Source organism: Molothrus ater, chromosome 2 (assembly GCF_012460135.2).
Source record: "Molothrus ater isolate BHLD 08-10-18 breed brown headed cowbird chromosome 2, BPBGC_Mater_1.1, whole genome shotgun sequence".
Taxonomy (NCBI): Eukaryota; Metazoa; Chordata; class Aves; order Passeriformes; family Icteridae; genus Molothrus; species Molothrus ater.
In genome coordinates, this window is record NC_050479.2 from 32,630,511 (window position 1) to 32,656,874 (window position 26,364).

Sequence of the window (26,364 nt, forward strand, 5' to 3'; positions counted from 1 at the left end):
AACTCCAAGCCTTCAGTTTTATTTTCCTTCTTGGCAAACATGCCTTGTGAGTGGGAAGAAGCTGAAAAATTTGTAAAAGATATCTTGCAGGTGACATCACTGCAAAAAAAGAGCAAAATTAAAACTTGATACATTATTATTTTGTTACAATTATTTCCTTCCTATGAGTGGGGGAGCAGCTAACAAGGGGATCTGGCACCACTGCCATGAGTTAATGTAGCTTCATGGAAGCCAAGTGTAACTCCATTGAAAATCTCTTCCATGGAGACCAAGCTGATGTGCAACAAGAACAGTGTTCACACAGATGGTGAAAGACTTCTCCCACAGTTTTAATTTTCTAAGAGTCAGGCAGTTTGTTGATGTCAGTCCTATAGGGTCCCCCTGTGGCAGATGGGGAGAGACGGGTACCTTTCTAGAGCTGTTCATCCCATCTAGATTAGATACCTATTTCAGGAAAGGACAATCTATAAGTGGAATTTGAGATGACTAATTTGCAGCAGTAGGCTAGTTACATAGAAACAAATGAGGTGAGCAATGAGAGATAGACAGGTATGTGAGTTTTTGGAAGGAAGAAGGAGGGAGAACAGTATTTTTATAGCAACAAACTGGACACTAATAAAATATCTACAAAATACCTATATCAACCTTATGTCAAGGTATTTATCTGAGGATGGACATAGCACCTGAAAATATATAACAGAGCACTGTTATGAAAATCTGGAAAGAAAAGTAAATTTATTGTCAGTCTGCCTGAATTCACAATAAACTGCAGGATCTGTTTCTCCACTGGAAAGTCTATGGGAATTGCAAATCACAGGTTGCTGAAAACACTGATTTGTGGAATAAGTCTCATTTCAAGGCAAGTCATTCTATTAGTTCTCCTCCATTACTATTTTCTTTGATTCCATAATTATACCATCAGTTTACATGTAGTCACTAAAATACAGGCAGAACAAAAATAAAGGACAAAATAAAATTGCTGCCATATAATAAAGCACAGCTTCTTTTACCTGAAGAGACAGAAATAAAGACAACATAACTCAAAACCAAGCCATCAGTGTAAGCAGTGCCACTCCAGAGAACTGTAGTAATACCCTATGAGATTGTGTAACAGATATTTTGGATATTTAGTGGGTTAGTGTCATGCAGTTTTCATTGTTTTTCCTCTAAACTGTGAAGCAAGTGTGCATTGATGCCAGATGTCTGGTGATCTGGAAGATTAAGCACACTGAATAGAAAGGTAGCTATCACTAACCAAAGGGAAATACATTCCCTGGGAGATCTGGAAGTCCTGTGGCCAAATGTCCTTCTGAAGCTCAATAATTTATTTTAAAGCACAGCTGGAGGAAAAGAAGCTGACACTCCCCTAAAACAAAAAAATAAGATAATCTTGTGATTATAGTCCTTCCCACAAGGGAGGACTCCAGACATTATTCTTCTCCTCACTCAAAGCACTGAATTTAGGAACCCCTAGGGGTAACTAGCAGAAAGTTGAGAGCAGAATTGATAGGTTTGACTATTTCTCTTGAGATCAGCCCTATATCACTATCACTATCTGTCTGCATTGTCCATAGCACATAGTCTCTGAATGGATGAGCTGGCCTTTGCTCTGAACCTTGGCTTCACTCTGGAGGCAACTATTTGGTTCAGTGCAGCAAGGGATCAGGCACAGGGGCAAAACATGGAAGTGAATGAATAGAATCAGGCTCTTGCAAAGAATACCAGCTTCTTGTAGGGGTTGAGTAAAAGTTTGTGTCCCAAGAATTGCACAGGGAATGCTTCCTTGAACAAATACTTAGGAAATCAAGTATACCTTCTTTGTACTGAGCTTTTTAGAACCAATCATATAGGACCAAAGGTGCTATATTGCCTTTAAGCTTTTTTACCACTTCACATTAGGATGCCATGTAAGTTCACAGACACTACATAACAGGGAGCAGCTGTTGTCTCCCCTGGAGGCAGGAAGGCCCTGCAGAGAGACCTTGACAAATTAGAGGACTGGGCAGGCAATCACCAACCATGTGGAATTTCAATGAGAGGAAATGCCAGATTCTGCACCTGGGATGGGGCAAACCTCAATGTACAGACAGACTGGGGAACAAAAGGCTGGAGAGCAGTGCTGCAGAAAGTGCTGGGGGTCCTGGTGGATGGCAGCTTGAACATGAGTCAGAAGTGCCTTGACAGCCAGGAGGGCCAAGCGTGTTCTGGGGAGCATCAGACACAACATGGCCAGCCAGGCAAGGGAGGGCATTGTCCTGCTCTCCTCTGCACTGGAGTGGCCTCACCTTGAATATTGTGTGCAGTTTTGGGCACCACACTATAAAAAAGATATTGAACTATTAGAAAGTGTCCAGTGGAGGGCAATGAGCATGGTGAAAGGTCGTGAGGGGAAGCCGTATGAGGAGCAAGTTAAGTCACTCAGTCTGTTCAGCCTGGAGACCTCATTGCAGTCTACAGCTTCTTCATGAGGGGAAGAGGAGGGACAGGGACTGATCTCTGTGGTGACCAGTGACAGGACCCAAGGGAATGGCCTCAAGTTGTGTCAGGGGAGGTTTAGATTGGATATCAGAGAAAGGTTCTTCACGCAGAGGGTGGCTGGGCACTGGAACAGCTCCCCAGGGCAGTGGTCACAGCACCAGCCTGACAGAGTTCATGAAGCATTTGGACAATCCTCTTGAGCCCATGGTGGGACTCTTGGAGAATGTCCTATGCAGGGACAGGTGTTGGACTCCTGTGGGTGCCTCGTGGGACATTTCAACTCACCATTTTCTGTGATTCTGTGATACCAGCTTAAGACTAATAAGAGGGGGTATACAAAGGAGCATAGGATTAGACCCATGATACCGAACTTTATTATACAAACACCACTGACATAATCACCAAGGCACTAATTCTTTTCTGAAAAGAAACTATTAGATGGATTTTTGTCCTCTCAAAAGGACTTTCTACCAATTGGAAATAGAACATCTGGTCTCCTGAGCTTGCCTTGTACTCTCTGATTTTTGTTCTAATATTTGTTTTACAGCACTTGATGAACTTGTGCTACACAGAAATGGGTCACATGAGACAGTCTTGCTCCTTAAACAAGAAAAAATCTCATTAACCTGTAACAGAAGGGCATGGAATGTCACCGGCTATGGTAACTTCTGTGTAGCCATCTGTTCTCTGCAGTCCTGGCCAGTATGTATCTAATGGTGATGGTTGTGTCCACTTGGGTGTATCTATGCTATCCAGTAGCTCATTTATGAACACACCAGAAGTGTTTGGGCTTTATGCCCCACTTCCTATTAAGCTACTACTTAGCTTCAAGCTGCTAAACAAGCCCTGGCTGCTGAGTGGTAATGCCAGACTGTGTGATGCCCATACGCACCAGCTAACCCACAGTATATGCAGAATTACTGCACAGTAACTGCAGTTAATCTACAGTATCTCCCTCTACCCAAATTCAGATGCTGGATAATATGTTGCACAAAGGCGGCTAGCCTGCCTTCTTTCGTATGTGGGACCTTGGGAGACATGGAGTAAGGAAAAGGGGAATCACAGGGACACAGGTTGGAGTCTGAGTTTGCTGTGGTACATTACAGAAAAATAAGGGAACTAGGGAGTATGCTCCTGTTTTAAAAAAATAAGATAATACAGCAGGTAGATAGCACAGATTTAGTGACAAGTTTTGGGTAATGGGGCAGTGACAAGGTATGTGCAATTGAGAAGCACAGGGTTGAAGATAGAATTTGTGACAAGATGAGAGGCAGAAGTATTTGTAAGGATTTATAGATGCATTTAATCTTCCTTAGGTATAGCTATCCCCGAATATGCTTCTGTAAAGGATGAAATATTTGATGTGAGATATTGTCATAGAATCTGTCCTGGTTCTGGCCAGGACAGGGTTTGTTTTTGCAGTAGCCAGGAGGGGGCATGGCTAGGACCCAAAGGTTATTCTATATCACCTCACATCATTGCCACAGGTTGCTGGAAGGGAGTCTTTTTCTGGGAGGAAGGTTTCTCTTCAGGTTGGGGAAAAGGTGGCCACCATTGAGTCACAAGTTGCACAATGAGCATTTTTGCTTGGGAATCACTCTCTTTTGTACAGTTTTGTTATTAGTATGTTTTTTTGTGTCTCATTGCTGTTTCCAGTAAATTGTTCTTATCTCAGCCTAGGATCTTTGCCTTTTGTGCCTCCAATTCTCTCCAGCCACCCGTAATGGAAAGAGGGACCGGGAAAGGAAGCAGCAGTGTAGTTTTAATAGGACCACTAAATTGGAAAATATCCTAACCCTAATCCTAACCCTACGCTATGACAGAATCACAGAATTGTTTGGCTTGGAAGGGACCTTAAACACTATCTAAGTTTGCTGCCATGCACAGTTCAAGTTGCTTGAAGACACATCTAACTTGGCTTCAACACTTCAAGGGATGGGGAATCCACAACTCCTATGGGCAACCTGCTCCAGTGCCTCACCATCCTTACAATCAAGAATCTCTTAATCTTAATCTATTCTCTCATTTTGAAGCCATTCCTCTTTGTACTGTCACTACATGTGCTTGTATGGAGTCTTTCCTGTACGCCCCTTTTGGGTACTGGAAGGTGCTGTAAGATTACTCTGGCTGAACAATACCAAGTCTCTTGGCCTGCCTTGACAGGAGAGGTGCTCCAGTCTCAGATCACCTTCATGACCCTTCTCTGGACTCACTCCAACAGGTCCACGACCTTCTTATGTTGGGGACACCAAACCCAGATCCAGTATTCCAGCTGGGGTGTCATGACAGCGGTCAAGGAGAAGAATCACCGCCCTCACCCTGCTGGCCGCACTGGTTTTGGTGCAGCCCAGACACAGTTGGCTTTCTGGACTGCAAGTGCTCATTACTAGGTCATGCTGAGCTCCTTGGCAACCAACACCCCAAGTCCTTCTCCTCAGGGCTGTTTCTCAACCCATTCTCTACCCAGCCTGCACTTGTTCTTGGGATTGGCTGACCCACATGCAGGATCTTGCACTTGGCCTGGTTGAACTTCATGGGGTTCATGAAGGTTTACCTCTCAAGCTTGTCAAGGTTTTTCTGGATGGCACCCCTTCCCTCCAATGTGTCAACTGCACAATTTTCTAGTGACCTTCCCTTATTTAAAGGATACCTTGATCTGAAAAGTTCTTGGGCAGGAATCACATACCTGTGCCAAATCCATGTTTTTCTGTCATGAGGTAAATGACACTTTAGGCTGTCATAAACATGCACTTAACATGCCACGTACTCTGAGGGGTAGGTGGCACGGCATGGTCCATAGCTGATGTGCCCCTGCATGCTGAACTGTTTCTGCCAGTGTCATTTAAAGCTGAGGTCCACTCCCAGGACCTCAGGAGGAGGCTTGGAGCCACATTTGTCCTCCCACACTGAGCTGGACTAAAGCCCACACTCAAGTATGGTTGTGGAGATGGTCTCCTAGATAAAATTACAACAGCATTAACTTGATGAGAACAAGTCTGGGACCTTTATGAGTAGCTCGTGTCAGAGATTTAGTGGTAGCTACACTCTTGCATGAAGGGGGAAACATCTCTTTTGAGGCAATGCTGGATGACATGATTTTGACGCAAATTATTTTGGAATTTCAAAACACTGACATCACGTCGTAGTTTTTAACAACCTCTGAAGGCTACATTAAATTTGACATTTTAATGTCCCACTCATTTTTAGCACATACCAAGGGCAACTCTTGCTGCAGATGCATCATAATTGATCCAGAATGACACCCATGATAAAATGGTAATCAGTATGGAGGGCATATATGTTTGAAGAATAAAGTAGCCAATATTTCTCTTCAACCTGAAGCTCAGTGAAAGTCTTGGATAGGCACCTGAGAAAAGAGAGAGGAATACAGTGTTATTTATACTGAAGGAAAGACACTTGTAGATAGCTGCCTTCAGTTTCTACACATTTTGTGGGGTAGTATGACATCTGCAGAACAGTAGGGATGACACCTTCACTGTATTATTCATCTGTATTAAAAGAAACCTTGCAGTGAACACAGTGATAGCCAAGTAATTTGTATTTGGGAAGAAAAAGAGTGAATTACTTTAGACTATTGAACAGATAAGTGAGCACCAGTTAGTTTTTACAAACAATTGCTTAGGTGTCCAAATAAAATAGTTATCCAAGTACAGAGTTTTCTGTATAGAATTTATATTGAGAGAATAAGTAATGTGCATAGTTTTTTCCTTTACAATGAGGAGTTGTTCAAGAGATGAAACTTCTTAATAACATCTGAAGTATAAGAAATATGCGGCCTGTGGTGTCAAAAATAAATTGTTATGAATTTCACTAAATTCACTAAATGCTAAAGGAAAAGCATTCAGACTAGATCCTCTAACATCAGTTATAGCCAGCCCAAATTTTTCTCCTAAACATATTTTAAACAAACAAACAAAAAAAAATTGAATTTTGTGTGCATATATATAGTTCATGAACAGTTACGAACAGAAAAAAATTAACAATGGAAAGAATTAATAACCTCAATACCAACTTAATTTCAAATTGGTGTATATCTTACTGAATTGGTGTTAATCTTACTCAATATATTTTAGACACACATACACACATATATATATATGTATATATATATATATATTCAGATGAATATATTTAGAAATCTCAAATTGTTAAAAATAATTGTGACTTTTTTCACCAACTGCAAAGATGATTAAATCTAAATACAGCTGTATAAGAAAAAGGTAGTCATTCACACATTAGCTCCATGATTTCAGTGTTCACACTACCAGTCCTAGATACACTTCTAACAGCTCATCTAAAACATTTAGTTAGTCAACATCCTAAAAAAAATTTTAGCACATACCAAGAGCCCAACCAGATATTAGAACACTTCCCACCCATTCTAGCACAAATATGTAAGATTACATCTAGAGAAAAAATGAAAAATTAAAAACTTCCCTTAAAATTATATTCATGTGTTTGCATATGGGTAAAGGAACTATATTTGCCCATATAGATATGAATAATGGATTTCCTAAGAAAGAAAGGGAAAGAAGGAAGGGAAAACTGCAGATTTCTCTCCATCACATTCCTGATAAGTTTGTTACACTTGGAGTCATACAACAGAAAAATGCCGCACCATTTCCAGGCAGCAGGAGCATCAAGGTAATGTCAAACTTGTGCTAATATCCTTAACTGTTGTATCAAACAATCTCAGAACAACTATCACCGAGAAAAGAAATATCTGGTACTTGTATCTGGTTGCCGTGATTGCTTCAATCAGTAGCATTTTTTTCAGATTGAAATGCCTTTTAGTTTCACCAATAGAAGTATATTGGTGGAATCAGAAGGATGTATTTCAGCCTGATTAGACCAAGGTTTCCTGCTGTCTGGAGCAGTCGACACAATTTTCAGCAAGCAAACATCTATTCTGCAGCTTGCTTAACATCTTCATTTTCAGAGAAACAATGTTTCATTTCAAATGACAAGTTTTCTCATTGAAACCAGCCTTGCTTTTTTTTTTTTTTTTTTTTTTTTTTGCAAAGCTTAACATTTTCATTTGGATTCTTATGAAAATGTTTCTGTGGCCTTGGGTCTGCAGATTATATAAATAAAACAGGAGACCATAATGAAATATATAAACTGTGCTGTCATGAAATACATTAAAAATGCAGTAGACCTGATCACCTTTCTGCAATAAGAGTAGAGCATCAGACAGAAATCTTTATAAAGCTCTGCTGAGAAAAATTATTTCATATAATGCACTACCCACTCAAAGGGATTCTCTATAAATGTGTATAAAACTTTTCAAAAGCCCTGTCCAGGTCTGGATAGCTGTGGAATATTATTGATAGAGGTGACAACTGAAATACTGATTCTTTGATTAAATAGCATGAAGGAATAATTCAAGAAAGTTCAGTAGAACTGAATCACTGAATCAAATGCAATTCTTGGTTTGCTCCAGAGCCAAGGACCCTAAATGCACTAGGGAAATTCAGAGAAAGAAGAGAGAACTTCACCATTGATAAAGCACAGAAAATGGTGTGGGTGAAAGAGGTGTGTATCAACAGGGGAGGGAATAATGTGTCACATATGTTATTAATGTTCAGTAATTAAATCCCAAACTGAGAAACCATATAACTGAGTGAGCTTTAGACTTTTATCTTGAATGCTTCACCTGTGACCATGAACCATTACCTCAGCACCATTTCTGTCTAATTAGGTTAGGTAATTACTGAAACTAGTGAGATGTGGCCTTAAAGGGGGACTCCCCAGAGAGCTGACCTCAAGGCCAGAGACACCTAAATATGCTTGAAGCAACAGGTTTTTGTTCTGAAATTAGAATCCCAAGAACCATGTCTAGGGCCAGGGCTGTCAGTGCCTTCTGTCTTCCTGCTCTAGAGTTGGAGTTGACTGCAACAAAGATTCACTTGCTAATCTGATGGTGCCCTGATCCTTTTGAGATGCCCTGTGACATCTCTCAGACACCAGCATGCAGCTGATGGATACGATTTACCCCCCTACATCTTTTTGATCAGCATGTGGATGCCATGAAGGCTGCTGTGTGCCCTCTCAAATAGCAGTTGATTAAGCAACTCACTTGAGCTGCTTACACATGAGCTTGGTTGTGCTTACACATAAGCCCCAGTTCATCCAGTCAATCTGGAAAATGAAACCTAGAGAATTATCCACCAACTCCTAAAATGGACTCCTGTAGGTATACTGAATTTGTTTCCAGACTCCACCAACTGCATAGACTCTATTCTGACCAACTCAGACACCTAGTTCAAATGTAGACACTGAAATAATATTCACCACAAATCAGAACAAGATGAATCCAGACCCTGCAAGTCTCAGGGTAGATTTTGATGGTGTGAGGCTGCTGGGCAATATAAACAAAACTCTTGCTGCCATTACAGCTGCTTACTGCAGTTGACACGTATAGTAGAGTATAAACTTTGTTAAGGTCTGGTTGAAACTGAAACATGAATTGGTAGCCTCATTTTTTATCATACTACATAGCCAGGGTTCTCCTTTAGGTACCTCTCCCTGAGACTGTGAGAGTTTATATTACTTTCAACTGAATTGCTTTTATGTCTTCAAAAATTATCTCTTGACCCTGCATCCAGCCTCTGCCCTCTCTGCTGCAGTATCTCACCTCCAGCAAACAGGCCACATGAGTCTGTGGAAAAAACCTATTAAAAGAAGGACCCCTCCTTATTTCCTGTAGTTAATTCCCCCTCTTTGTCTGAATGGCTAAAGCTCTGTGAAAAGGATGGATCCTAACCTTTATGGAGCAAGGACTGTAAGTCAGATCTTTATTTATCTAGAAAGATCCATTCTGTGGATTACTTATTTAATATAAGTTGACTTCTGGGTAAGCTCAACAATTACACTGTTACTTGTCTGATTATGATTGCATAATGATTTGTCAATTAAGGCTCAGTACATTTAGAGATTAATTGCCAGGAAATTCTAGTTATTAAGTTTCCATAAAAAACTTTTTTTTTTCCTTTTAACCTTGTTTTGCCTTGTTATCCTTCCTCTCATATAACAGGTTGATGTATATGGGCTGATTTAAATACTACAGGAATAACAGAATTTTGCCAGAAGTGTTTCAATCTAACAGTATTGGGAATGAAAGTATGAAAATAAATACTTAATCAATACTTGAGCCCCAAATGTTCCTTTTTCACAGTTTTGGGCACTTGATAAAAAGAGATTACTTGTTTCTGTTCCAATTTCATTAAAAGCTAGCATGCTGAAATATCTGGCTTCAAGGCTAAATTAGTCTCTTGCTGTTTTATCCAAGTATGAAACAAGATAACAGAGTTGGTCAGTTACAAAATTTTTCTTTTAATATATTCTTCTGGGAAGGTTCTTTGGCTAATTGGAAATGTACTTTACATACTGATCTTTCAGAATACAGCAAATATTTAATTTTCAAATCTTTTAAGACTATCCTCCTCTTACCAACAGGTTGCTAATATGGCTTTGGCTGCTATGTGACTTGAAGCTTTAAGGTGGTGTTTTACATATCCCCATTCCTGTTCACTATCCAAGCATTTTGGGATAACAAACATTTAGGAGGCAGATTCAGGTAACAGACTTAACACTACATTTCAGGTGTTTGAATGCAGGTATTTGCTCCATGCATGGAGCATGAGCTGTTAGTGGAACCCATGGAGATCCAGCCTTAGAGTCAGCTGATTCTAAGGGTGTGATTTAACTCTCTATACTGAGGTGTCTAAAGCCATTTGAGATGTGATAGGCTAAAGAAGAGCAGAACAGAACACTACTTAAGCAATCAATACTGAAGCAGTAGATGGTGAACAGGAAACACAAAGCTGTAAGATGCCAGAACAGCAGTCTAACTGCTAACCAGGATCTTCTACAGCAGCTCAAGAAGCAGCAGATTGTTATGTTTAGGCAACTGAATATGTCTTAAAATATTCATTTGAGAAAACAGAGGTGTTCAAGAGCTGAATAGCTCTTCAGGCTTCACTGACAGCACTGACTGGATAGCATTTGACTATGGGCTTCATTCAATTACTGACACATGTGCATCCAGTGCCATTTAAATATCTTATGGTATCCTATATGGCCTTCAGCTGGTGTGACAAAGATAGTCAAACCAGGTATTTCTTCTTCATAGCAATTCAAAAATCATGAATAAAGGGAACAGACTATTCTACATGGCTTTGCAGGTACTTTCTAGACACCTGAAGGTTTTATTCAATTCCCAATCAAGTATTCTCTTTTTTTTAAACTACGTGACCATACTTGTTTCTCCATTAATCTCAGGTATGCCATTTGCTAGATTTTCACTCACACTTACTTATTTTCCATAAACCCTTTTCTATTGCTCCATTAGTGTCTTCAAGAGTGCTACCCTTCACCAAAAATACAAAGCTTAAGCATTATCAATGCAAATCAGACTTCTTTTTATGATGAGATTTGTGGTTTTGTTTGTTTCTTTTCTTTTTTTCCCAAAAAAGATCTTATTGGCTCATGTTCAGTTTGAGATCAGCAACAACCCCTATATTTCTACACACAGAACCCTGGCATAACCTGGCATTCTCTATCCTTAATTTGGATAGGAATAATTAGTTGCACAGATGCTGTATTTTGAACTTGCGCATACTGAATTTTATACTTTTCTCAGACACATTTTTTTTGCTACTTTGGCAAGATAAATTTTAGCTTCCATTGTATACTTCAACAGTATGCAGTTCCTCCAGCATTCTTGCAGCTCCACCCAGATTTCTGCCATTATTGATGGGGGTTTTCCCATGCTTATCATTGTTTCTCAGTAGTAACTATGGGAACAGATTTTTTCCCTTTGCCTAAGTTACACAAGATTATACAGCACAGTTTCTCTTGAAGGATAGGAGAAAAAACTAATCCAAAAGCTGTTTAAGGCATGACTCTGAAGTCTTCTTTTAGTTTTGTTCAATCAAAGCACACTAGGACTGGAATCTCTGAAATATTCCCTGAGATATTGCACTCAAAGAACTAATATCTCCCCCTGAGACTTCAATAACCTCAAAGCCAAAAACATGCCTAACTTACTTTCCAAAAAAATGTAGCAACTGGCACTAATTACTAGGACTGTAAAAAAACTCTTGAGAAGAAACTTGAAAAGTGTCTGCTGACTTTATGTATCCGAGCTGCTGGCATGCTTTAGATTTAGATTTAAACGTGGTTTTGAGAAACAAATGTGATGTTTCCCTGCATGGAAATACTTGTCATAAAATGTCATAATTAATCAAGCATTTTTATAATGTCCTGTATCAAAGCAATAGATTCAGTATTGTGTCTTTATCAGTGAAAAAAATTAAATGTTCAGAAAACAGCACAAGAAACATGCTGTTCTCTGTGAGTCCCTAATGCCAAGCTGTCTTAAACCCTGAAGCATGAGACTTTTTTATTCCTTTCACTAGTACTTTTAAGAAAGAACCATTAATATTCTGAACATTTGGTCAGTCACAGAAATATGTACTCCTAGTTTTTTTAGTCTCTCTTGCATTTGTCACATATCTCTTTGGATTTCTTGTTTTCCTGATTTTTTACAAATCTCCCATCTCTACATTACTAAGTCATGCATTTAGTGAAATATTTCATACTGAACTAAAAGGTTGCCTTGGACTGTCATAAAAATCACTCCACAAATAAGTTCTCTGTATTCTCATTCTTGTCTAAACCAGCCTTCCTACAAAAGCATATCCAGTCCTGTGGAGAGGCAGGCAAGCCCTGGCTGCCAAAGGTGACACTAGCTGCAGGACAGAAGGATGTAGGATTAGAGCAACTGATTCTCTATATCAAAAAATTTTCCATTCACAATGGTAAACGAGAACAGCAGCAGCTGGCAAACCCCCTCATACTAATTTCAATCCCAGCAATATTTACATTTTGTTCTGAAATACAACTTGTGTTTCTGTGTACTTTGAAACAGATGCTGTGTCCAAAGAGTGGGTGAAGTGATGCTTACAAACATGATTCAGCTGTGCTTCATTTGTTCTGGTGTGCTGAGACAGATGGAACAGCACACTCCTGTGGTCTGAACAGCACTGAAAATCTGAAGGCCTCAATAATGAACAAAGTAATGGCCCCACATGTGATGATGGCTTTCTGTGTTGCTTTGGTTTTGTCACACATATTCCTATTTTGGTGTCTAACACCAAATATGTAAGCCAACCTTGCACTTTGTAATCTAAAGACATCCAGTACTGTCAGTTGCTACTATTTTATTCTATCTTCAAGGAAACAAGCAGGGATTGAATTTTAACACTTTAACACTTTACAAATGCTCTGGATGGCTATATATAAAGCATTGTATATCAGTGCAAATCAAGAGACAAAAGACATTATATTCACTATATAACAACAAAACAAACATGCACTGAAAAGTTGCAGCAAGGTGTTTATAAAATTGGTACCTTTTTGACCTCGCATGCCAAAGCGCATTTATGTACGATCAGTTAACCTGTGGGTTACATTTAAACTCATGATTCAGAGGTGAATGACTTAACACTTATTTAGATCATAGGTACTTAGGTGTCTAGTTAAGTATCACGCACATACACAAAAAATAAAAATAAACAAGGAGGCAAAGAATCTGAAAATGGTTTGGATTGGAAGGGATCTTAAAGACTATATAGTTACAACCCCAGTGCCATAGGCTGGGACACTTTTGACTAGACCAGGCTACTCAAAGCTCCATCCAACCTGGCCTTCAATACTTCCAGGGATGAAGCATCTACAACTTCTCTGGGCAACCTACTGCCTCACCACTGTTACAGTAAAGAATTTCTTCCTATATTTATTCTAAATATACCCTCTTTCAGTATGAAGCCATTTGCCCTTGTGCTATCACTACATGTTTTTGTAAAAAGTCCCTCCCTACCTCTCTTGTTGGCCCTATTAAATGCTGGAAGGCTGCTAGAAGGTTCTCTTCTCCATGCTCATCCCCAACTCTCTCAGCCTGTTTTCATTGGAGAGGGGCTACAGCCCCTGATCATCTTTGTGGCCCTCCCTGGGACTTGTTCTAACAGGTCCGTGTCCCTCTTGTGTTGGAGGCCCCAGAGCTGAGTCCAGTACTGAATGCTAGTCTGGAATTTTCATGGGCTCCTACCTCCAGGTGTTGTCAAGTAATTTCTTTATCCAAACATGCAACACAGGCCACATATTGTGACTGGTAATAATAGTTAATTATTATTAACAAAACAGTAATTTCATGCACAAGAAAATGAAACACTAAATGGGCAAATGGCAATACTTGCCTGTGGCAAAGACAACATTCTTTGACACCAGTCTGTATTCCACAATAGAGAACTGAGGAAGTTCAATCCTCTCCACTCCAGTGACTGCATTGTCTCCACCTCTCCAGTAGAACTCTATGTCATCAGTTGTGTAGCCATCTGCAGGCAAAGCAAGAGGGTCAGAAATAACAGCAGACTCAAACATAGCTTCAAACATGCAGCTTGTCATTTGTGACAAGAAAAAGAATTGGCACAGCTGGAGAGCTGTATGGTATTTTGCCTGTGGGAAGGTCTCCTAAATTGCTACACCATTACAGTCTGCCTGGGAATTTTAGGCAAAATACTCAGCTTTCTTTTTATTTTACTTTTTTTTTATCACTCATGTATTATTCACCAATGGTCACAGTGAGAAGAAAACACTATCCAAGATTCAGCATATCAAATGCATTTAGCACTGAAACTAAATGTATATTTACACTGATAATCACCAGAAGAAGGTTGATTGTTCAATGAACACAGAGAAACATAACTGGGGCAGACCTTTTCCGCTCACAATAAACTGTGAGTTGCATCATTTCCGCTAGCTTCCACTAGTGGAGGACTACAGCTGAATATGGAATATATACTAGTGTTTTCTGTATATGGCCCACATTTTCCAGCCAGTAGCAGAAATGGACCAGGTACTTCTGAAGTGCAAATATTGCAATCCAAGGACATGACTAGGAGAAAAGGAGAATACTGCTCTTTTTGTAACACAGTTTCAAATCATAAATGGGGTCAGTCTGAAAGCCCATGGTAGGTCCTGCACCTAGATGATCCATACATAATAAAGCATACTGAAAGGAAAGTGTATCACAGTATTTGCTTTCTTGAAAATAAATCTGCTAAAAATACAAATATTCATCTCTCGTGTTGAAGATAAGCATCCAGTCACTACCTCTGCCAAGTCAGGCAGGAATACTATATGACTTCATTCTGTCCTCACCTCATTTTTCTAGGATGTATTCATCTCTCTAGGAATGGATGACTCCTCATATCTTTTAATAATTCAAATAAACAGACAAACAAAAAAATCCAAATGGTGATAATTACATGATTCAAATAGTGTTTATAGACACATGAGTAAATATTAAACAGTTCTATAAAACAACCAAAAAACCCAACTCTATCCAAATTAGATTTCACATGCATTTTCTGAAGTACGTACAGCTTTCTATTTCCAGAGTACAGTTTTGTTCATCTAATGGGTATCTTCTCAAGTCCATCATACATGCTGCAGTGGTTGTGATTCTGAAAAAAAAGCATCAAACAGTTTTACCATAGAGCCAGTAATCCAGGTTTTGGGTGATGGGGTTATCTTCCAAAGTGAAGACCCTCTGAAGAATAGCTTACAATAACTGAGAATCTGGTCCATATTTTTACATTGAGCAGCAGCCTAATAGAGCAGCAATGACACTGACTTTCAGTGGAACAACTGGCTGTGAATTACCCCTATGCAACCAGCCCCCTTGGGTTTCAATGGACCTATCCTCATGTGCAAATATTACATGAACATTTGCTGAGATTAAAAGATACAACTTTATAACAGAAACCATGAAGTGAAAATAGTCTGCTACAAATGTCAAAATGATTGCAGCTGCATGAATAACTGATTTCTTGGTTTCGTGGCAGGTCTAGAAAAAAACCACTGAAATGTTGAAAAAAGTTTTAAGTCCAGCAAAATGCTTTCTTTTAAATCTTACTTCCTTGGTTTTCAAATTGAAAGAGGATTTTGTTGTGAAGCTCCATATTGAATTTTAGGTTTTCTCCTCAAATAACAAAACACTTTCACTTCTCTGTCTATTTAACCATTTAGCACCCTAAGGACGGTTTTGCAAAACATTTCACTACTGATGAATCAGCATTATTCATCAACATCTTGTAGATCAGGAGAGTCAACAACAAACATGTGCAACCAGAACAACTGTCTTAACAGTTTCACACAGCACTGTCACTTCATTTTGTAATTATGGATTTATATATTGTTCTAACTTTAGACACATAAAACCATATGCTCATAATTAATCTGCAGCATATTCTGATGTTTTTCTGAATCACAGCCTTCACCAAGGGTATGTACATTATTATGCATCATTGTTTTTATAATGGCTTCGTATAAATTATCTTCTGAATCTGACTAGCTCCATTCCTTACTGATCCTTTTTTTGATATAAATAAGACATGGACGTTGCACAGTTTGTTCCTAAACAAATAATATTCTAGTGATAATTTATGCTAATAAATACAAGATGGAAAAATTCCTTAAATGTACCTCCAAAAGCTAGAACCCTCAATGTTAATGTTTTTTTCATGTGTTTTCTCTGAAGTTCTTTCTTCTACCCATTAACCTTCTCAAATTACAGTCTTCTAATCTGGTAAATTACTTTAATATTCCAGGACAATGTTTCAAGAGAAAAAAGTATTTAGGTGCCTTTCTTCACATCTTTCACAGTAAAAAAAAAACCCCTTATGTTTTTATTATGAATGTTGTATTGAATCTCAAAGAAAAGGAAGGAAAGACTGCTTATCCTTAGTATATAGGACCATTTTAGATGAATAACTACATCATATCTGAAGAAAGGTATTGACACCATTATTGCTATCTCATAGCACAACAGAAGCCACTCTTCACTGACTGAGAAGGCTCGTTTGCCAGAAAATATTGTAATTTCTTTGCACAGTGAGAGACAATTGTATGAGCACAAAGGCAATGAAAGAGGAAGGAGAGGGAAAAGCTCAAGGATCTGTTACTCAGCACATCTTTTCACTTGTGTTCCTACCAGTAGCCAGTGTGAAAGGCACACACCTGATCTTTGTGCTTTCTAGCCTTACCTACAACATGATCAGGTCTTTGTCACCACTGGCTCTTCTGACTGTCCTCTGAATAGTCTTATGCTAGTCCCACAGGATTTCAGGTCCTAAGAATTGTATCACAAGAAGATACTTAGGTCAGCCTTCCTCCAAGCTGCAACTGGGAATTGCTCTGGCTCCTCTGGTAATACAAATTCCAGTGGGCTGGAGCTGTGTACAAACAGCAGTTCCTCAGTTGCTCTGCAGTTTAGGGAAATGTCTTCTCTGCAACCAACATCTGCAAATGCCCTTCTGGAACCTCAGGCAGGGTGGTTAAGACACAGAGCTATTAACTATGGAGATGATTAATCATCTGGGTTGTTTACCCTGGAGAAGAGAAGGTTCCAGGGGGATCTTATAGCAGCTTTCCAGTACCAAAAGATAGACTACAAGAGAGCTGGAGTAGGACTTTTTAGAAGGATGTGTAGTGGTAGGACAAAGAGGAATGGCTTTAAACTGAAAGGTGGTAGATTTAGATCAGATTTTAGGATGAAATTTTGACTTTGAGGGTGGTGAGGCATTGGAACAAGTTGCCCAGAGAAGTTCTGGATTCTCCATCCCTGTAAATGTTGAAGCCTGCACAGGGCTTTGAGCAACCTGATCTAATCAAAGATGTCCCTGCCCATGGCAGGATGATTTAAAGGTCCTTCCCAACCCAAAGCTTTCTATGATTCTTTGAATGCCTCCTCAATATGATTACTAAGAGCAGCTCTAGCTAAGCATATAAAACAAGGATTAACATACAGTCTTAGAGGAGAAAACTTATTCTTAAATCTGTGATTATTGATAAGCAAGTCATGATGCCCTTAACAAAGCCATACTGATTGTGCAATGAAAGGATCTTGCTCCTGAGTCAAATAATAACTGTGTTCAAAGTAAAACAAGTAGGCATGCTTGGAAATTGTTGATATGAAGGTTCTCTCCCGTGCTTTAGAAGATTCGCCTACACTAACCTGGGTCCCATGTGGGATCCTGCAGCAGAATCCACATGAGCTAAGTTGATACAAAAGGGAATGTGCTAGCAGACTTTTAACTATCATGTTGTATAACTAGCTATAAATGCTAGCCTTACAGAACACAAATTACTAATTTTACAATATTGTAAAAAATTATACAGCTGGCAGATTTATATTCAACTTAATAATTGTGTTATGACTTTTAAGGAATGTATTTTTATTTTGGTCTGTTCACATACTCTAGGGGTTTGCATCACAAGTTCCAGTACCAGAAACTACACATTCTTGCTCAAGAAAATTTTTTACACTACAGAAAAATGAACTAGAAAAGGAGATACAGCCAGAAATAGACAGAAACAAATTTACCTCATTTTTTCAAAGTAAGTTTAGTACTCAGAGGTCCCTCCTGAATGAACATTCAAGCAATCAAATTTAACTTGCACAAATGCACACCAAAAGCAAATATGAATGGCTCAGGCTTGTGCATGCTCCCAGGGAAGAGCAGGTTTACTTTTTTATGGGATAGGATGGTGCCTGACACAAGACAACGAGGTTTCAAGAACTCATCATCATGGCAGTGACAGAGGAATGACTACGGGCCAGACAAAGATGAAGCGGGACACAGACGCAGACACACATACAAATTGGGTCAAAGCAACACACAAAGGAAATGTTTTTAATTTTTTATAATTTCATACTCTGGTTTTCTTTCCTCTGGATATGGATTCTCTTATCCTTTTCTGGGCTCAGATTATATTGCTATGTTGTATAGGAACCCCATTGTGATGGGCTGTGAGGTGCTGTGTACATAACTGAGAGAAGGATATTTTATGTCCCCAAAACTTTTACAGTATGAATCAGTCTAGGCAATCTAGATACTTCATATGTGACTAGGTCACAGTCCTGTTTACTTTCTTGATACAGAAATATATTAATCCAAAAAGCATAGAAGTAAGCATGGTTGCCTTGTCTGACTGATCACAACTAACCTCTTCACCTGCAAACATCTATCACGTTTCAAATATGGGTAATAATTATGTGAGTCCTTTTGGATAAAATACATATATTCCTCAGCTCCAGTTACTTTTAATGTTTAACATTGTACTGCCTAAAACCAAGAGGCTTATGCATGAGAAACACACAAGCAGTCAAACTCTATTTTTGATCCCCAGACTATAAAATAGTTACTTCCTCCATAGTGTTATGAAAAAAAAAAACCTGTTTTATCATTTTTCTTGTAGATTGTTCTGGAGAAGATAGAAAAAAATCAGTGTGTTGGCCAAAGAAAAAATTCCCCAGAAATGGGCTGAACTTCAAAAAGCTATTGTTCCATTCCCCCACTATCACAGATTTCTGCTGCAGTAGCTAAGTGCTTTCTCTAAAGCAGAGAGGAACCTTGGACTACTGAAGGTCAAGTCCTTCAAAAGTGTGATAAATCCTACATTGTTCTGAAGAGAACATACATCCAGTGTGGCCTTGGGATCACTTTCAATTGTATTTGTGTTGAGGAACTGCTTTGTTCTGTGGATGTCCTGTAATTGGTTGCAACCCTCCAAAATTTCACCTATTATTCTGAGTGACCCTGTGCTTTGTGGAACATAAAACTCCAAGTTCTGGCCTCAATTCACATTGCTCCTGGACTGCAGCTTGAGCTCAATGCCATTGGGATGCTCTGAAGCCATAAAAGAGGAAGTAGGGTAGTGATGGAACAACACAAAGCACAAGTCTTTAAATTGGCAGAGATAAGGCTCAGATATCTTCTTCCTTTTGATCATAATGTCTGTATTTTGACATGATTTAATTTAAGATAGTCATTCTTCACTATGTAACTTAGTTGCTTCATATCATGGATATCTCACCCTGGATATTACATGCTTTCAGAGAAAAGGAAAGGGAAGAATTATGCTACACATGAGCCACTGGTGAAAACCCTGCTGAGCAAATCCTATTATGTGAAATGCATCTGCTGTGGACACTTGTATTTTGCAGAAGAGAAAGCCAACTTATTCAAATACACTACTCTATGACAGATAATCCTCACCTGAATGGGTCCAAATGTTTTTAGAGTGTGACAGAAAGACTTCCACATATTACTAGATTCACAAGAATTCTAATCTCCTTTACTTTTTTTATTATATTGCTGTGGGGATATTTCTTGACATGAAGAAAAACAAGTATATCTCAGATAACTTTTTCTTACATGTAACCACTTGAGAAAAGCATCCTAAACCTGTAGTGTTCCATACTGGGTCAATACCTTGCAAAACAAAAGCCTCCTTTTGCTAAAACTAGTTAATCTCAGAGAAAACATTCTAAACTTCCTCCAAGTTTCTTATTAGGCCAAGTCTATCTATTTTGTCTAGAAAGATTCATTCAATTCTCAATAATGTAATAGGAGTTAAAAAGGTGAGGGCCAAGACCCAAGTCAAGTAAAAAGTTCAACCAATAAAAAAGAGAAGCAGGCAAAATACTGATACTGGATATATAACACATCTGTGCCACTTTTCTGATTTCTTTCATTTCTATATTAGGGACTTTTTAATCCTTCACTACCTAGGTGCACCAATCTTGAGTAATTATCTCTGCTTAAATATACAAGAAACTTCCAACTATGGAAAAGGAGCTTTCACTGGCAAAGACTTGTTTTGCTGGTTCAAACCACTGGAGCAAATGAAAAACCTGTTCAAAGAAAGCAATATTTTGATACTACTGGGTTTTCCGTAAGGATTTTTGCTGGTGTACTTAAGTTTGCTAAGGGAAGGATACTTCAGCATTTCTAACCAAAAAAGTTACGGCAGAAAAGAAAGAAAACACAAGTCAAACCTAAAATAGGTAGAAAGTAAGAGAATGTAAGGTTACTTTGTACCTCTGGTTTGAAATGTAGCAATTACAGCGCTGATTCCTGCTTGAAGAAATCACTGAAAGTACTGGGTCATGATCTTAGCTGTGGCTGACTCTCCCCAGCCAGGGCTACTTCTGGCTTTTTTTTTTACAGACTATGAACAAATCAAGAGACAACATAAGCACCCACATTCAGTCTTACTGCCTGTATTTTGGACAGGATTTTCAGGTTTACAATTAATATGTGCCTTTCTGCTGCCTATAGCCAGTGGGCTTTCCAGATATGGTGACTGTACAGAAACAGATAAAACCTGACTGAAGGCGCTTCTGGCAAAATTAAGAAACATCGAGTGTGTCATTTGTTTTCTACTGGCATCTCTTAGAGTTACAGGGAAGGTTACATAATAAGCTAGCCAATGTTTGTAATAACCTTGTACCAGGAAGCAAACATCAACAGCACATAACAGCAGTGATGAAATCTTCATTGTGGGAGCACAGACCTGAGGCCGTAAAGCACCGTTCCGTCCGGGTGGAGGCGAATCATTCGATTCTTCACCGTAACGCCGTGCACAAATGATTTCTTGTCGTTTAAGAAGTAAGTGTCAGGCACCCAAAGCTGATCTGCCACTCGGTTATCAAGCGTGAGGTTGAGAGGTATGCCAGCATAAGCCAGCCTCTTATCTCTCCAGTACTGTTGAAAATACATAGTCAAAGTGTAATCCTGGTGAGGAAAAAAAAAAGAGAAGTACAAGAGTCAACCATACTTTGTGTAACTAGGAGAATAATTTCCCTCTTGATAGCTTATTCTGCTGTTGATTAAATTTATTATTTTTAAATGTTTAATAAAAATTAAATATTTGTATCACTTAATAAATAGTTTATATCACTCAAGTATTGCTCTAGACTAAGGGGAAATTTCAACTCCTATGAAGTAATTCAGCAGGTATCAGTATCATTTGTCCTGCTCCTGCTTTTCTTTCATGTAGTTCTACTGACAACTGCCCAAAATTATCATATTTATGGAATGATAAATGACACCATGGGTAAATACTGCCACCTTCCCCATTTTTAAAACTGACAGATAAATGGAAAAACATTTAAAGTATTTTGAAGCAGTATGCAAATTTTTGCCTGAAAAATAAGCTGAAGGTATGTTGATTATACATGTACGTTTGTGTGAGACTGCATTTTGCAGTAACACAAATATTTTCTCATCAACAGACTACACTGATACTTTGAATAACAGTAAATTGTATTAAAGTCCCCCTAATATCAATGTTTGGTTTTCATAACTTTGTCAGTTTTAAGGTTTATGGTATCTTCTACAAGCTGTGATCACTAATTTAAAAGCCTAAACATGGATACAGAAGCTTAAAACATCCGTTTAAAAATTCTTTATTTCATTTCAGAATTTGCTAACCTGACTTCTTCATATCATAATAATGCTATATTGCAATGCTTTGAAAGGCTTAGATGATAGGCCTCATTCATTAGCTTCATGGTATTATAAAACATTAAAAAAAATTCCTGTGAACATTTTAAGTTACGTACCAGCAAAACTGAAAAAATAAATCCCATTAAATAAATGAGACCATAAGTACAGGCTATGAAAACTCTGATTTTCAAATTACAGAAGCTCACTAAACAATAAAACACTTCATGAGATTCTTCACAAAATACTAAGAAATTTATGTGATCTCCAAACACATTTAAATATTTAGCAGCAGGTGTGCAAGCCACAGGATACCTGCATTTGCATCTGGTTCTACAAGCTGGTGATGCAAAACCCCTCAGGCTTGCCGCTTGTTTGGGAAAAGGATGCTAAAGTTTTCCAAGCACGGCTGTTGGGAATGGTCCATTCTTGTAATGGGTTTCATGTGGACACAATCCAATTCCAGGCACCGCTCCTGCCCTGTTTCCCTCAAGCTCAATGGTCTTTCCTTGAAATCATATGAAACTTGAGCCTGCCTTTCACACTCAGAGACTTTGCATTTTTGATTCAGTGATTCATTCTCTTTAATGAGGGAGCTGCTATGGTTTAAAGAAATCAAATTTAATTGCTTAGAAAAATAAATCATTATAGATATCAAGGAAAAGCTGTTCTTATTTTAAGAAACTAATAGGAGATCTTTGAAAACAAAAGGGCCCAGTGATGGAAGAAAGGAGCCCACGTGGAACTGCCTGGAAGGAATCTCGTTCCTCAAACCTTAATCAGACATGACTGCTCAAGAGAATGAGCTCTAACCTTTTTGTCAGCAGCTTTCTTCAGTGGGACTGATGGTCCCTGCTCAGCAGGGAATGAGGTGCATGAGACACTGGGCACACCTGCCTCTCTCCCACTGCCATGTCACAAAGGCCACCTCTCTCCTCACGTTCTCTGCAATCAGTCTTCTAACACTGATGCTACAGAAACAATATCCTCTACCAGCTCTGTTTTGCTCTGTTTAATTAAAGCTTTTTTCAATTAACATTCAAAACTTGCTGGCTTCTATAATGGTTTGCACAGCAACGTCAGAAATTTGGAATTATAAAAGTTTTGGACGCAAGAACGGTACACCAAAAGCTCACTATGTGTAATTCCACAGTATATGCACAAAATAATATGAAGAAATTAAATAAAGAAAAGGGGAGGTACTGCATAGCATTGAAAGAAATGAGCTGGCCAGCACTAAAATATAAGAGAAGCAGTATATCTAAAAAAAAAAAGTTTTAGGCTAGCTTTACTTTTTCCTTTGGTTTAAGATAAAATATATCCTAACATCTAATGAATGGAGAAATTAATTAGCTAAATAATACATACATAACAATACAAGAGCTAATTATCTGGCATTTTATTTTCAAGTAACATTTACTATGTGAGGGAACAACTTTACAAATTATACACAGAAACAAAACAACCATCAAACATCCAAAACTTATTGTGTCTTGAATGAAAAAAGGACTTCCAAAACACATTCTCTCAGGTACAAATTTCACTAGTACTTTCTCTGTTAGCCCTGTTTACTTATAATATCATCTTAATTTTAAATTTTAAAAAACCCTCAAAACTCTATGTCTAATTATGTATATGATTATATTTGCATTTTGTACATTTGGGCTCTGCCAGCCTCACCTGCTCTGAAGATGGTGACAAAAAGAATTAATATGAAACATGCTTGGCCACCATCACACTTTTTTCAGTTCCCTCAAAAAAAAAGAGAGCAACAAGCTTATATAAGAACTGCACTGAAACTGCTTGGCTGTACAAGGAGTGATAAATGAGCAGGACAGGCCAGTTCCTTAGGGTGGCTCCACTAAGTCGCTCACTACCTGCAGAAAATATACTTTTTAAAACCCATACAGATCAGTTCTCATTCTTTGATTAACTAATTTTCAGGACTTTGTATGTATAAATAAAATTTTTCCCTAGTCTAGACCCCAGAGGAAAATGCAAAAATGGTTTGAGTGTAGACTGGAAAATATGAACTAGATATTTCAGGTAAATGAGAAAATGAACTTTTAACACTCAGTAAGTAGTCTACAAAGTTTATTAAGGGTCACCTCTCTCCAGGGAGCTTCTGATGACTAGTTCTGATATGGAGGTCAAGAGGGTAGATGTCTAAAGCCAGATGAGATTCACACTACTACAGCTACTGCATTAGGGTGCTATTGTATATCAAAGATGACACAGAGCTGCCAGCTTTAGGAAATTCTAGCTACTGCAAAGAGCAGTGGACAATTTTCTCAGCAGCAAAGACCTCCATAAAACATATTTTATTCCCCCAAACAATACAATGCAACATTCAACATTTACCTCTCCAGATCCTCACAGTAATAACACACTTCAGGTCAAGCATGGTAACAACATCACTCAAAACTCTGACAGCCAACAAACCCAGCGCTTCTCAAGTACAGGTGAAATGTCCTCAGAATGGGAAAAGCTCGACTGCACAGGCAACAAAATCTTTCTTTTGTGAATTTAAAGACCTTGAAACATCCTACAAGGATAAAAGACAGTGCTGGGCATCCTTGAATTTCTAGCACTGTAACAATGCCACTAATGTAAGGAAAGGCACACAAAAAAGTTGTTGAATTAAAAGTTGAATGTTCTTTCAATATAGTTTTCCCTGGTCAAGGGGAGTGGAAAACACAATTAAAAAACCTCAAATAGTAGGTAATACTTTGGATATTATCAAGATAAGACATTTAGATACAACAATAAAGAGGCTGATATCACAACTTAAATAGTGTATGATATCTGTGGTCTTTGTATGTACTGCTTATGATTTTAATATATCTTAAGAAGAATTATAGACTAATAAATATTGCATATGCTAACCATGTGCAAAGACATTTTAAGCATTTTCTACATTATATTTGTCCCTCTTGGACTGAGCATACCATGCAGGAAACAGAACTAACCCACTCCTAAAAAGCCACTTCAGACAGATAATGTACAGTACCTAATGCACTGACTATAAGACCAATTAATGAAAAATACTAATATGCTGTAATAGCAAAGGAAACAATTACTTGTTTTCTATTACAGAGCTTGTTATCTCTAGTTTTCCTCTCCTTCACTCAATAACAGTGAAAGAAAAATTTGAAAATACACCTTGCTCATCAAAATAAAATTAACATAATTATAGCAGCAATAATGCTCTAAATTTGACTTTCACTGTTTGCTGTCTTACTATGTCATGAATCACTGATGTTACAAGTTTTCTATTAGCTGTAAAAATGTTCCTTCAAAATGATTGCTAGATAAACATGCAATTAATATTTAAGATGGAATACTGTTAATATGGCAAATAAGCAAAAGAAATTCTTAATGCAAAAGGAAAGAATATATTGCAAATTATTGGAAATATTGGAAAAAATGGTGCAAAAAAAGAACTATTTCACTGCTTGGGAAGATAGCCTTGTGTCCACCTAAAATGCAGTTTTCTGATTTAAATTTGCAGTCAGATGTAAATTCACATCCTTGCTTTCTTGACCAAAAGACAAATGTGATTATTATCATCAGTTTCTGGATTATTTCATTTTCATGAGTTAATAAAGTAAGTACTCATTCATTGGATAAAAATATTTATTGAAAATCCATGCCTTAATAACTTCAAAGTCTCTTCCCTCACCTTCTACACGATTTCAAAAATTAGATATGGCTCCTGTAGTATAAAGAGCTATTTCTGCACCATTGATGATTGAATTACATTCTTCCCAATAAGCCCAAAGTGAGCTGCAAAGCCAAACTCATGAAACCTATGCTTTGACAACATATCTGTAAATCTGTTACCCTACCATACGCAGAAGAGACCTGACAAATAGATTAATGCACACATTAATTCACATAGCTAAAAATGAGTTTAATAAAGACATTTTCAGAGAGGCTAACCATAAGAAATCAGAATTTACCAGCAATGCTAGTCAGCTGTGTGAGATGATCACATAAACATTTTTCTCAGAATTCAAAATTTTCTAATGGCTTCAGCAACTTTCATATTAAAGAAAAAAATATTAAAGAAAGAATTTTGAACAATAGAATCATTAATGCTGGAAAAGACCTCTAAGATCATTGAGTTCAATCACTAACCACCATGATCAGCACCAAACCTTATCCCCACATTTCACATTTACAAGCCTTTTGAACACTTCCAGGAATGGTGATTCCACCACTTCCCTGGGCCGCCTGTTCTAATGCCTGAAACTTGTATTTTCACATCATATTTTACTTGGTGACATTTTGGGTTGTCCAATGTCTAAACAATACAGTTTCTTACTTAATAGCCAGAAAATGGAGAAAGCCACCAAAGTCTGTTTTTCTGTAAGGTCTCTTAGGGAACTGCCTGATGAGAGTGCCTTTGGCAACAGACGGAGTTCCTGGGCAGCCTGAGTGAAGGAGACCTGAGCATGCACACAGACACACACACTCATCCACTCTAGTCCACCAAAGCTTCTTC

The 26,364-nt window shown here is 38.2% G+C and overlaps 1 protein-coding gene across 1 annotated transcript in view; it reads right to left on the reverse strand.

Annotated features, from left to right (window-relative positions):
* GABRB3 (gamma-aminobutyric acid type A receptor subunit beta3) overlaps positions 1-26,364 on the reverse strand; it is a 115,716-nt gene that overhangs the window by 15,751 nt on the left and 73,601 nt on the right. Inside the window, exons 4-7 of the mRNA XM_036384758.1 lie at positions 20,926-21,146; positions 14,947-15,029; positions 13,761-13,898; positions 5,693-5,845 (exon numbers count right to left, since the gene is read on the reverse strand). Of these exons, the coding sequence (XP_036240651.1) occupies positions 5,693-5,845; positions 13,761-13,898; positions 14,947-15,029; positions 20,926-21,146 (595 nt within the window). The remainder of the gene's footprint in view (positions 1-5,692; positions 5,846-13,760; positions 13,899-14,946; positions 15,030-20,925; positions 21,147-26,364) is intronic.